The sequence below is a fragment of the Silene latifolia genome, chromosome 9 (assembly GCF_048544455.1).
Source record: "Silene latifolia isolate original U9 population chromosome 9, ASM4854445v1, whole genome shotgun sequence".
NCBI classification, from domain to species: Eukaryota; Viridiplantae; Streptophyta; class Magnoliopsida; order Caryophyllales; family Caryophyllaceae; genus Silene; species Silene latifolia.
Window position 1 is genome coordinate 8,035,230 of NC_133534.1, and position 13,080 is coordinate 8,048,309.

The 13,080-nt window shown below is 34.9% G+C and overlaps 1 protein-coding gene across 1 annotated transcript; it reads right to left on the reverse strand.

Annotated features, from left to right (window-relative positions):
• Positions 1–3,800: 3,800 nt before the first annotated feature.
• Positions 3,801–9,876, reverse strand: LOC141598970 (amino-acid permease BAT1 homolog). The gene is made up of 8 exons (XM_074418813.1): positions 9,624–9,876; positions 8,959–9,219; positions 6,779–6,797; positions 6,435–6,654; positions 6,134–6,315; positions 5,255–5,544; positions 5,018–5,147; positions 3,801–4,237 (listed from the first exon to the last, which is right to left on the reverse strand). Exons 1-8 carry the CDS (start codon positions 9,749–9,751, stop codon positions 3,890–3,892), a joined length of 1,578 nt encoding a protein of 525 aa, XP_074274914.1. The 5' UTR covers positions 9,752–9,876; the 3' UTR covers positions 3,801–3,889.
• Positions 9,877–13,080: the final 3,204 nt, after the last annotated feature.

The following is a 13,080-nucleotide window of genomic DNA, read 5'->3' on the forward strand; positions in this document are numbered from 1 at the left end:
GATGAGCTATTAAATCTTTGCTTTACACAAGTTTTTTTATTTTTGCTTAGTTCATCTTAGGCTACATACGTTATCTTTTAACTGATGTTCGTTTCTTAAGAAACTAGTTTTTGAACCTGTGCACTGCACGGATGGTGACGGAAATTATTATTAAAAGTAAAAACTTACGTATTTTTTTGGATTTCGTAAATTACTAAATTTTAGAAAATGGTCTACCCATACATTTTTGATAAGTTATATTGCTTAATTTTATTTGAAGTACTTTGTTTTTTTTCCCCTCGACTTTTTAACTTATGAAATGTGAAATATGAAAAGTAGATATAAAATTATTGGATATTTCATACCATGTTTATTTATGCAGTATACATTTAATTTTACTCATTGTGGCACACTTTTTATCATAATACCCCTCTTATTTGTTCTTCTCTCAATTCTCTACCTTTTCTCTCATTTCTTCTCCCACCCACCATCGCCCGGTCGTTTGGAAGCAAGGTTCGGCATCACTGACCGACTACCTCGAGACCCACCAACAGACCCTTTGCCGCAGTGGTGACCGCACCTCAAACCACGACATCCCTCTCAACCCCTATCTCAATCGCTTCTCCTCCCTACAACTATTCACCACCCTGCAATCCATATCCTACGTCCTCCAACTACCCTTATCCCTCTTGCCTCCACCACCCTCCCCCTCGTACCTCGAGCATAACCACCATCCCGACCCCACCCCATGTATGGCCCTTAACCCTTCTCGTAATCTTATGCGACTTCCCAATACCCCATCATTACCTACCCATCGTGACCCATCCCCTATCACGCCTCCCACCATCAACATTGTCCATTCATTCGCCTTTCAAGTCGCCAAATAATAACTTTTTATTTCTTTTGTTTATGGAGTCATGTTATCACTTGCCTCTCAACATTGTATATCATTTTATCATACAACACATTTAATTTGAAATTTAAAATGAGAAATTGAGCAATAAAATTAAAATGGATAAAGTATTTTTGTTGCTAACACCTTATTTATTCATTATCTTTCAATATCATAATGTTATGCATTAGTTGTTAGAAATTTTTCTAAAGTCACTCTAACTTATACAAATTGAAAATAATACTAAGTATCTAAATTGATTTTTTTATAACGTTATATTATTTATTACTCGTGATCTGATATGTTTTATGGAGTTACTTGAAAATTTTTAGTTAATTTATATTTATTTTTATATTTTTCCTAAAACCCAATGGCAGAATAAAGTAAGATATTTTCAAGGTAATGAAATATTGTCCTCCGCTTGTTTCGTTAAATGACACACTTTAATTTAAAAAAAGAATCAAAATTTGTGATTAGTAGCAAACTTACTCGTTGTAGTAGTTTATGATGCAATTTTGACACTGACTCATTAGTTTGTAAGGAAAGACTGGTTGTTTTTTTTTTTAAAAAAAAAAAATCTTGATTTAAAACTTAAGTATGTTAATATTAAAATTAATAATATGACAACGATTAGTACTAACTCAAATATTAAATATGTCAGTTTCTCATTTTTATAACACCTGACACTCGTATGACTAACGAATTTCAGTTTTATTATAATATATGATAATAACATGACTACAATTAGTTCTAAATGAAATTTTAAATACGATAATTTCTCATGATTATGACACTTGACACTCGTATGAATTACCGGTCCGATTTCAGCTTTAATATAATAATATATGATGACTAACATATTTCAGTTTTACTATAATATGTGATAATAACATGACTACAATTAGTTCTAAATGAAATTTTAAATATGTCAATTTCTCATGATTATAATTATGACACTTGACACTCGTATGAACTACCGATCGATTTGAACTTTAATATAATATATGATACGTAGTACTCTCTCTGACTTAAGAAAATATTTACATTTTTATTATTTGTGAGGAGTACTAAAATCAAAGGTAAACAATTTTTTTTTTGGTACATAAAGGTAAACAATTTTCATTCATTGTTACCAACTGTTTAAATTTTCCAACCCCCTTCACAATTAGTTTTCACTATCATTTTTTCTACTCCCATTTTATCAATCTATGCTGGTCGATTATTTCTTTTAAAAAGTCACAATGTTGTACTCGTTAATTTATCGTAGCCGTTAATTTGATTCACCACTACTTTTAGGACCTCTATTTTGGTCGATGCTATGCATTTTATCTTCACTTATTCTTCTAAGGTAATTTCATCCTATTACAACTGTAAATAAAGGGGATCGACTTAATTTATGTCAATTAACTCAAATTAGTCGGCTTTATTCAGTCATCCCAATTTACATAGAAAATGGAAAAAAACAAAATAGCATCTGATATAATGGTTGTAATAATGGTTGACAGTCTTACAAAGAATCTTAATAATAGGACATAATTACGGAAATAAATATTGAGATTAATAATAATAATTCTGCTTACCATAATATTTTCCGAACACGCCCCCTTATTATGTCTTCCTGACATCACGCCACCTTCAAATCTGTTGCTATTAGGATTTTTAGTAGATAAAGTGCATTGAGGATTAAAACTATGTATGTGACCTTAATATTGGTTATTATTTCAAGATTTTATGTAGAAATGTAGAAATTATGTGTATATATAGCGAGATTTTGGGTTGATTTCATTCATTCATGCCTATATAACCCAAATGAATTATATTAGCCGTACATGATTTTTTTCAATTATTCAAAATTTTTCATAATGGATTGGAAATTCATTTGTCAAACGTGTATAGATAATTGAATTATTCAAAATATATTGCAATTGTATTTTTGGATAATACTAATATAATTTTGTGGTGATTGATTTCACCTTACATAATTACTTGATTGACTTAAATAAAGATAATGATTAACGAGGCAAGTTTTTTATATTGTATAGAAAATCTTTTCATTTTTTTATTGTTTAGAAAACAGTTTTTTTTAGATATCAAATCACGGAAATATTGATTAGCATAAGTTAATGATGTTGCCTTTTTTACAATAAGGCACAAAAATTATAGGACTTAATTTAGGTGATTATATTAGTAATTTATATTTTATAATAATTTAGTAATTAGTAATTTATTTAGTAATGTGTAAATGATGCTAAAATTGACACGTGGCAGAAGCCATCTGCCGATGACACGTGGCAGATGGTTTCTGCTTTAATATAATATATGATATGATAATATCTTCCGCCTGAATCAATTCGCAAACAAGATTAAAAAAAAATGGCCCATGCCCCGCTCAATATTCATGGACCAAGTAAAAATCTTCAAAAGTAATGATATTGCACTTTTCCAAACACTAGTCTTGTCATTTTACAAAGTTGGACCACAATCAAGCTCAAAGGGTGTATAAGTGTATTGTATTCTTTCCCCACTGGCCACTACAAGTCTACAACTCCAGGGGTATTCTTTCCCTACTACAACTGATGTTTTCTTGTTTGTGGTTTCGCTGGATAACAAACATTAACATTGTAAATCTCGTCAATCTTTTTAAGTATATTACTTCTAATTAGATGATGATTTCGCGGGTTCGATAAGTTTTCTTTGTTTTGACATTTAAAGCACAGAGGGAGAAAACACATTGCTTTAGCTTTGCTCTAATTAGACAGTTAAAACAAGTTTTCAGTGACGATTTAGCGTCTAAGCTCCGTGACCCCTCTTTCAATAGTTAATTTTTTCGACCTTAGGTTACTTTTTCATATGTAGGCTCCTGAAATTTTCTCCAAGATTCAACAAAGAACAATACACAGTACAAATGAAAAGAAAGTCGATCCGGGCATAAGAAATCAATGAAATGAATTTATATAAACTGGACATGAATTATGAACCTTGAAAATCTAAAAACAGTGCCAAAGAGTATATTACATTTCAAACTTGTATGTTTTTCACAGGACCTTTAAACCAGTGCCTTGCACTAAAAACCCACCACCCGATCGTGAAAACGAGTAGACTGCCCACAGCCACAGGTGTGTAATTCAGAGTTGCGCCTCTAATGGGATATGAAACTGGAAGGGAGAACAGAACAGAAATTGTGATTACCCATAGTACAGCTATCCATCCGACAAGAACCCCATATCGTCCTAGATTAAATGGTCCTGGCGCAAAAGACTTTCGAGCTAAGGTTACCCTGAAAAAGATGGGTAATGCATATGCAATGTATAGCCCGATCGTTGCTATTGATACCATGGCTTCAAACGCCACCAAGCTTCCAAGAGACTGCGAAAGGTGAAAATTACAAGGATATCATATTCCAAATCTTATTCCGTTTCCATATAACGCAAAAGAATCGTTTTCTTTGCCTCTGAAATATCAAATAAAGAAAAATGACTCATCTGTGCAGTCTGCCCTTTTGGTATAGTGGACAATGTGTAATTTGAGACTCAATTTGTTTACTGGTTATCCGAAAAAGTCTGTCTAAAACACAGGTAAGGCTGCTAACATCCGACCTCCTGACTTTGTCATCGTCTAGAGCCTCTTAGGGCACAGGATCCTAAAGTACACAGGGTGATTGAACAAAGAGCAATAAAGAATTTTCCTGCTGCTCCTTTCAAATAGGATACGAAACTTATTTTAGACACTTGAATTTAGGTCAAAAGCGGTTTTTCTTTCCTTTTCAAGAATAGGGGACAGTATCTGATACTTGCATCTGAATCTGAATGAGACATATAACAAATTAGGGGGTGTTTGGTTGAGAGGTTTGGAATGGAATGGAATGGATTCTAGTGATTCTAGTGTTTGGTTGGGGTATTTTGGAATGGAGTTAGAATCCTGATGGATTCTCATTCCACCCCAACCCCTTGGAATCCCATACCCACCTCCTCCCCATGGATTCAAACTCCATTACTTCATGTTTATTTTTCTAATGAACCAAACATGTTTTGGAAGGTATGGAATTAGAACCTCATACTCCTATGGTTTCTCATTCCAACCCATTCCATTCCTAAGTAGTGAACCAAACGACCCCTTAGTTGATAAAATATGCAACTGCTTACATACCGTTAATGCCATGCAGAAGGAGATGAAAGCAGACATCCAAACCGCATTTATAGGAATCTCTTGTTTGTTAACTTTATGCCAAACCGATGAAAAGGGCATCGCTCCATCTCTTGAGAAAGCATAAGCCATCCTGTACGCAATATTTACCACTTTGTTAGCATTTATGCCTAGCTTACTTGCTAAATCAGTAAGAACCAACGAAGAAACTCGCAAAACAAACAGGAAAATTATTATTACCTGGAATTACTAGTCACTGAACTCATGCCACAGAAAAAGATGGCCACAGCAACTATACCTAAACAAAATATTCCTCCGATTCCATTACCATATCTGCTCTTAAATGCAAGGTAAAATATCTCGGCAATGGCATACCCGCCGGCCTCATTTTCACTACTCAAAAGGTAAGGAATGTCGGTGACAGCAAACGTGATCCCAAGGATGTAAGCCCATCCAACAATTATGGATATACCAATGGCGCTGATAATTCCTTTTGGTCCATTAATATCCGCATCCTTAGTTTCTTCTGTCTGTAATTGAAGGTCAGAAAGTAAAACCAAGGATGAGTGGTGTTATTTTATAATTTCAGTAGGGAAAAAAATTACGAGTTGATAATTAAGAGAACATCAGAGAATTGAAATCTAACGGCCGAGTTGATTGTCATAAAATCAAACCAACACCAAGTACCATTACTGCTAAAATGCACTTTGAAATACAGTCCTCAATAAACATAAAATTTACGTGTATCAGTATGGTATTTACTCGAGTAATGTGACATCATTAAGAGTATTTCTGCTATCATGATTCCTTTTCCTCTTATCTTTGATCGAGAGGTAATCATGATCTAAGTAGCCTCAAAATGTTACGAAAATCACGAGAATCCATCAAGAATGCTCTGGTGTTTTACAGTAATTATCTGACAGACCTACAGGAAATTATCAGCATTATGACAGGCTCATTTGAAGCATTTTCCATCGCCGGTCATGTTGTTCTATGACTATATGTGACTCTCATAATTGTACGACTTTAAGAACTACCCTGAATATTAGGACTTTAGGAGTACAATTCTTGCTGAAATAAAATCATTCAAATCGGTGAAAGAAGACCTGTGGTCCATACCATGTGAGCAGATGCATCGTAACCAGTCAACGTATATTGGCTCATTAGAAGTCCAATAACGAAAATATATATCCGACTGTTGATCCCTTCGCCATTGTCAGTGTTGAAGTGGGTGAAAACAAACTTGGCACTAGCTTTCTCCTTTGCGACAACAGGAACAAGTATCATAAGAACAAAGACACCTACAGAAAAATCAATGGAGTAATAAAACTGATTATAAAGCTATTTGATGATCAGATTTTCTCTGTATTTGATTCAGTGCTAGATCAATAGAAACTGGAACCAACAAAAATATCCGTACCTGCGACATTCCAGGCAGCAGCAAGCTGCCCAAAGAATGATAGCCATGAAATAGGAAGACTATTCAAGATAGCATGCAAAAGAAGAATTCCACCGTGAAGACCGATAACAACATACTTGGATGCCTCATAACCGCCACCGTTTTTGCCACCTGTACTGAGTAGAATGATCACCTGAATCAACTGTGCCAGGGAGAAATCCACACTGGTTGTGACAGCCCACTGCCAATGAGAGATGATTTAACCAAATGTAAATTTCATTCGTAAACTGAAATAAGCTTGAATCTTGATTAGCAAATGGAACTTTTAGTCATCACATAACAATCGGAGGCACATCAAGTTTTACCTGACCAATAATGTTGAACCTGCAAAATTAATGATATCCAGATTATTTAGAAGCATACTCATAGAAGTGATGAACAGGAAAGTAATCACAGATTAATTATATTAGTATTACAAGTAAATGAGTTCTACGCAACAGTGGAACTTAAGCGTCAAGTGAATGACTAATCGGAAAAAATATATGCATATCTAGTGATTAAAAAGAAACTCAATGATAATTTCAAGAATCCTTGAAAATTCATAGGCTCTCTCAAGCCGGTAATTTCCATATGTACCATGCCTCTACACCTTAGACTCTTAGCGCGAGGTGTTTCCATTCAGAATCCCACGCAAGCTAGGGTATAACATTTTTGTCACAAGTTGAAAGTCATCGGCCTAGAATTCCAAGTCACTCATTTGTAATATTGAACAATTAATTGGAAGGTGTAGTTGTGCAGGACGGAAGTGTAGACTACTAATCACAACAAATACAAACATGAAGTTATCCAAGACGTGTTCAATATGCATTGCAGTCTTTGACCAAAAAAAATATGCATTGCGATCCAGATATTACAGGAAAAAATCCGGTAATGATTTTGTTACTACTAGAAGACAGTAACATATTGTTGTTCCCTTCAAACAATGCTTTTGTAGGTTTTACCAAATCAAAGTACTAAAATGTCAGAACCGAATATACATATATTAAGACAACCGAATATACTACTTTTATAAGTACTAAAATATCAGAATTTCAGAGCAAAATCAAAAGCAGGACAAAGAGGCACAAGCAAATCAAAGTAATTACTTTTGCAGTTTTGAAAAATATAGCATTCTGCCAAGGCTAACAAAGTTTTCAACCAATTACATTTTGTAATAAATGCATGTACATACAATATGTAACATGCATTTATGACAAAAATAAAGCACACACTCTGGTATAGTAAGCATTCAATATCTTTGTTTGGCATTCAGTAGTCAGTACCTAACTACAAAAGGCACTTTTGAAAAAAAAAAGACGCGTGCAAGTAGGAATGTAGGACGGTTGGCAAATTCCGAAAGCTTCTTGGAGATTTATGTTTCACCCTAGTAATGTAATCGAAAGGTCTAAATTCACCAATAATAAGCCAATATTAAAGTTCTGACTCTCCGATGTAAGAAGCTACTTAAAAGACAAATACGCTACTTAGACTAATACTAGTTCAAACCCACCACTGGCAAAACAGTTTATTCGGTCGCTCATAAAATTTAGGAAAGCAAGATTCAAATTTATAGACGCTATCTCCGAGAGTCCAATAGACGAAAACAGCATAAAAATTGGAGCAGGGACAACATTACAACAACTGCAGTTCCATGAGTCTATACTCTCCAAGAGTTTAATGAGGATAAAAAGGCATGCAATCATTGGAAATCTACAGATAGCAATTTCTAACTTTATACCAGATATAGCACTGTACTCTATTAGAGCTGACAAAGATTTCATTCAATTTCTGTCATACTGGAGACTGATACAGTTACAGTAGAGTACATGCATTTAAAGTTAGGAAAAAAAGTACATATTTCTATACACCTTCAAAATCTTCTTTATTCAGCATCTATAGTACCTAATCACAAAAAGGGCAATTCCTAAAAATGATTGCAAGTAGGACAGTTCCTAGATCAGGCAAGCCAACATTGTTGACTCACTTGAAAAAAATCTGAAATGTAGTGTAACAGCTTTTTTGTTACAACCTTATAAAGGGCCAAACCATGTCACATTTGTACCACATATTCTTGTTTAAGATGGCAAATGGCAAAGATTTGTCCTGTATATGCAAGTCGGAGCATATTTGACCCGTTTTCATCTTAAGACGGCAGACATAGTGCATTTGTACTAACTACACTTATCAATAAGCCAGCATGAAAATCAAGACTTAATGCAAATTCAAATCCACACCTAACATCACTACCTACATTAATTGTGAATCCGGTCGCTTAACAAAGCCAGATTCATACACAAAAACATTATTCTCATGATGAGCATTAATTGTGAACACGGTCACTCATAGAAGCCAGATTCATACACAGATGATTTTCACTAATCACTACCCCAATGACCAATTAATTAAGAATCCGAGAGATTCGCACACAAAGAGGTTATTTCCGAGAGACCCAAAAATCGTAAATAATAACAAGGAATTAAAAGAGGCAATATAATTAGGGGATTACCATCCAGTAATCCAAGAAGCAAAAGGAGCCCAAGAAGGACCAGCAAGCATAGCACTCCAATAGTATAAACCACCAGAAGTAGGATAAGATGAACAAATTTCAGCCATTGATGACCCCACAAACATTGTAAATAAACCTGCTATAAACCACCCATATACCATCACTGCTGGACCTCCGTATTGCAACCCATCGCTGTATAATGTCGTTATTCCCGTTAACACCGATATTATCGAGAACGAAAACGCAAAATTCGATACCACCCTGTCAATTTCACCATTACTCAATTAAATCATCACCCATTCAAAATCGACAATATTACCCCAGTGCCGTAATGGCTCCCGCAAATTACAAAAGTTTCTGGATTACCCGTTAATAAATCTCAATTCAAAAAATTAAGGGTATATCTATTTGTAGATGAAATAGCGTCATCAGCTGCTACTACATAAGTTTCAGTCTTGTTATCGACTGGGACAATAAAAAGAATGTGACATTAATAATACTCAAAAACATTAAAAAATGAAATAATGTAATAACTTTAAGTTAATTGTTATCGACTGGGACAATGAAAAGAATGTGACAAATAATGTGTACCACCTGATGACGCTATCTCGACTAACTAAAATGGTGGGACAAGAAATAAAAGAGAAGGGGAAAGAAGTAAATACGAGAGATCACGCTTGAGTTCTTGTTTGTAACCGAGTTCATGAAGACGTGCATGGCCAGTATCAGCTTCAACGATGTCGTTTCCATCATGATGAGATGCAATTTTATTTGTTTGGCTTTCAACCACCATTTTTTTTGGTCTAATCTTTGACAAGTTGGGAGTGATTACAGTGATGTAACGAATTTTATACAGATTTGTGTTGATATGACAACGAGTTATGATTACAGAGTATAAATAATCAGATTTTTGTCCACTAATTTTTTAATGCCCATTTTAGATGGAAAGCAAATGAGAAATTGGCATGACGTAAATAATTTATCTTATTTAAAACCGTCTTAATTTAAAGATCTCTTACAATCTCCCTCTTAAAATCTCTCCTACCTTCATTTGATTTTTACCTATATTATTTTAATCGAGTATAGGAGCCGTCTTTTAGATTAGTTCTCACTTTTCTGTTGTATAAGCTTGCTCTTACATTTAACACCAATTCTCATTTGTGACGGGTACTATTCCGTCACAAACACTATTCACATTTGTGACGGGCAAAATGTGACTAGTTTATGAGAAAATGTGACCATTTTTTTAAAAGTAACATTTTATGAACAATATTTAAGTGATTACATTTTAGTGATTACATTTTATCAAAAAAATGGTCACATTTACCCGTTGCAAATTGTAACCATCACAAGAGAGAATTGCTGTTTAATAATAGTACCGACATATCATTAGAAGATCATCTCTTAAATGTGAAAATGATGCGTTATTGGAATACGCAAGGCAAATAATGCGAAAGCGTGTTGCATTACTTTATGAATTTATTTATGTGGATGTATGTTTGGGGAGTCAAAAACGGCAGCTTTGTTTTCTCAGAAGGTGACGTGAGTCACCAACGTGTTGTAGTAGCAAGTAGCTCCTACGCCTCCTACTTCCTTTATCAAGTTGAGTTAAGATGGGATTTGGTACACGGGTTGTTGGGCTGATACATCTCTGCATGGTTTATAGCCCATTATGACACAATATAAAATTGGCACGGCACAAGCATGTCATAAGCCATTATTAGATTGATGATTGTAGGAAATTGACAAACATAGAATGAATGAATGTGTGATATTATTGATTCTGAAAAAGTGAATACAAGATGGCATATGTTCTGGTATTTATACAAGTCATAAACCGACCTTCCCTAACTAACTTAAGTTAATAACTAACCTTGAGTCCTAATCATAGTTAGTTGTAACTAATTCTATTAGGTTAGTTATTCTAACTAACTCTCTAACATTCCCCCCTCAAGCTTGAATTAGTGGAATGAACTAAACCAAGCTTGGAAGCAAGAAATTGATGTTGTTCAGTGCCCAATGCTTTAGTCATTATATCAGCAACCTGTAGCCCTGATCTGACATGCTTAGTTAGTAAAAAACCATCTTGTTGTTTCTCTCGTACATAGTGACAGTCTATACTCAGGTGCTTAGTCCTCTCGTGAAACACAGGATTTTGAGTGAGATGTTCAGCAGCTTTATTGTCGCAAAACAAGGTAATTGGTGTTGGTACTGTAACCCTTAAATCCTTCAAAATATTGTCCAACCACACCATTTCTGATGCAGTTAGGATAGACTTCGACATTCAGACTCGGCTGAACTTTTGCTAACAGTGCGCTGCTTTTTGGTTTTCCATGAAATCAAGGAATTTCCTAAGAAAATGCAGAAACCACCCAAGGACCTACATGAAAACGCACACTGACCCAGCATCACTGAATGCTGTTAGATTTAGGTCAGAAGAAGCACTATAGAAGAGTCCAGTGTTGATGGTGTTGTTTAAATATCTTAAGACGTGAATAGCAGCTTGTAAATGATGGGCTCTTGGTGCAGCAATAAACTGACTCAAATGTTGTACTGAGTATGATAGATCAGGCCTGGATGAATTCATATATAGTAATCTGCCAATGAGTCTTCTGTAGACCTCTGGTTGATCTAGCAGTTGTCCTTCATTTGTGGACAACTTTAATCCCCGAGCCATAGGAAAAGAAGCTGGGGTGCAATTCTCCATATTCATGTGTTTTAATATATCCAAGATATACTTATTCTGGTTTATGAGAATGCCAGAGTCATTTCTTGAGATTTCTAGACCCAGAAAATATCTCATATACCCCAAGTCTTTTATTGAAAACTTATTGTCCAAACCCTTCTTGATGATGGTGATCTCGTGGTCATTTGTGCCAGTGAGCAGCACATCATCAACATACACCAAAGCCACAATGAATGAATTGTTTTGGTCATTAAACCTTGTAAAGAGAGAGTAATCATTTCTGGACTGCTGAAAACCAATGCTGACCAGGTATTTTGTTAACTCTTTGTTCCATTGCCTACTTGCCTACTTCAAACCATACAATGATCGTTTGAGTTTACATACTTGGCCAGGCTGAACCTTATAGCCTTTTGGAGGAGACATGTACACCTCCTCATCTAAGTAACCATGTAAAAACGCGTTATTAATGTCCAGTTGATGCAACTGCCAGTTTTTAGCTGCTGCAATTGCTAGCAGTGCCCTGACAGTGGTGAATTTGACAACTGGGGAAAATGTATCAGTATAATCCTTGTCCTTGATCTGGTTATAACCCTTAGCTACCAGACGTGCTTTATATCTTTCTATGGTGCCATCAAGTTTATATTTGATTTTAAAAATCCACTTGGACCCTATAGGCTTCTTTCTAGGTGGCAAAGCAACAATGTCCCATGTTTGATTGTCCTCTAATGCTTTGATCTCTTTGGACATTACCTGAAGCCAATTTTTATTCTGACTAGCCTGTTTGAAAGTGTATGGCTCACTCTCCTTTATGGCTGTTGCCAAAGAGGCAACATAAGTAGAAGAATAATCTTGAAGATCTCCAAACAACAGGGCAGCATTAGAAGATACTGGTGCTGAACTTGGTATCTTGACTGGACAATGATATGGTTTGAGATGTACTGAAACTTGTCTTGGTCTTGTTGATCTTCTAATTGTTTGAGTATCGGCAGGAATCTCAGTGGAAGGTTGCTCATCACTTGTACTATTATTATGTTGAACACTAATATGATCTTGATTGGTATTACGTATAGACTGAGTGACAGAATCATCAATGTTATTATCATGAGAAACAGCAGCAGTATTATTTGGTATAGTACTATTTTGTGTAGCTTGTGGTACTAGTACAGTTGATGTAGCAGGATTAACTAATAAGTGCTGCTGATTTTGCTGATTAACTAATAAGTGCTGCTGATTTTGCTGGGATTATTGTTTAAATGGAAAATCATCTTCTTTAAAAATTACATCTTTATTAACAAATACTCTTTTTGTTTGAATGTCATACATTCTGTATCCTTTTTGTTGATGTGGATATCCTAGGAACACACACTTTCTAGCTCTAGTTCATAGTTTATCAGTATAGATGCATAGCAACAACAACCAAAAACTCTAAGAGACTC

Coding starts and splice junctions, on each gene's coding strand:
- LOC141598970 (XM_074418813.1), bottom strand. CDS start 9,751: ATGGTGGTTGAAAGCCAAACAAATAAAATTGCATCTCATCATGATGGA. Junction 9,220..9,623: donor GAACTCAAGCGTGATCTCTC/GTATTTACTTCT, acceptor TGAAATTGACAG/GGTGGTATCGAATTTTGCGT. Junction 6,316..6,434: donor TGCTGCCTGGAATGTCGCAG/GTACGGATATTT, acceptor ATTTTTCTGTAG/GTGTCTTTGTTCTTATGATA.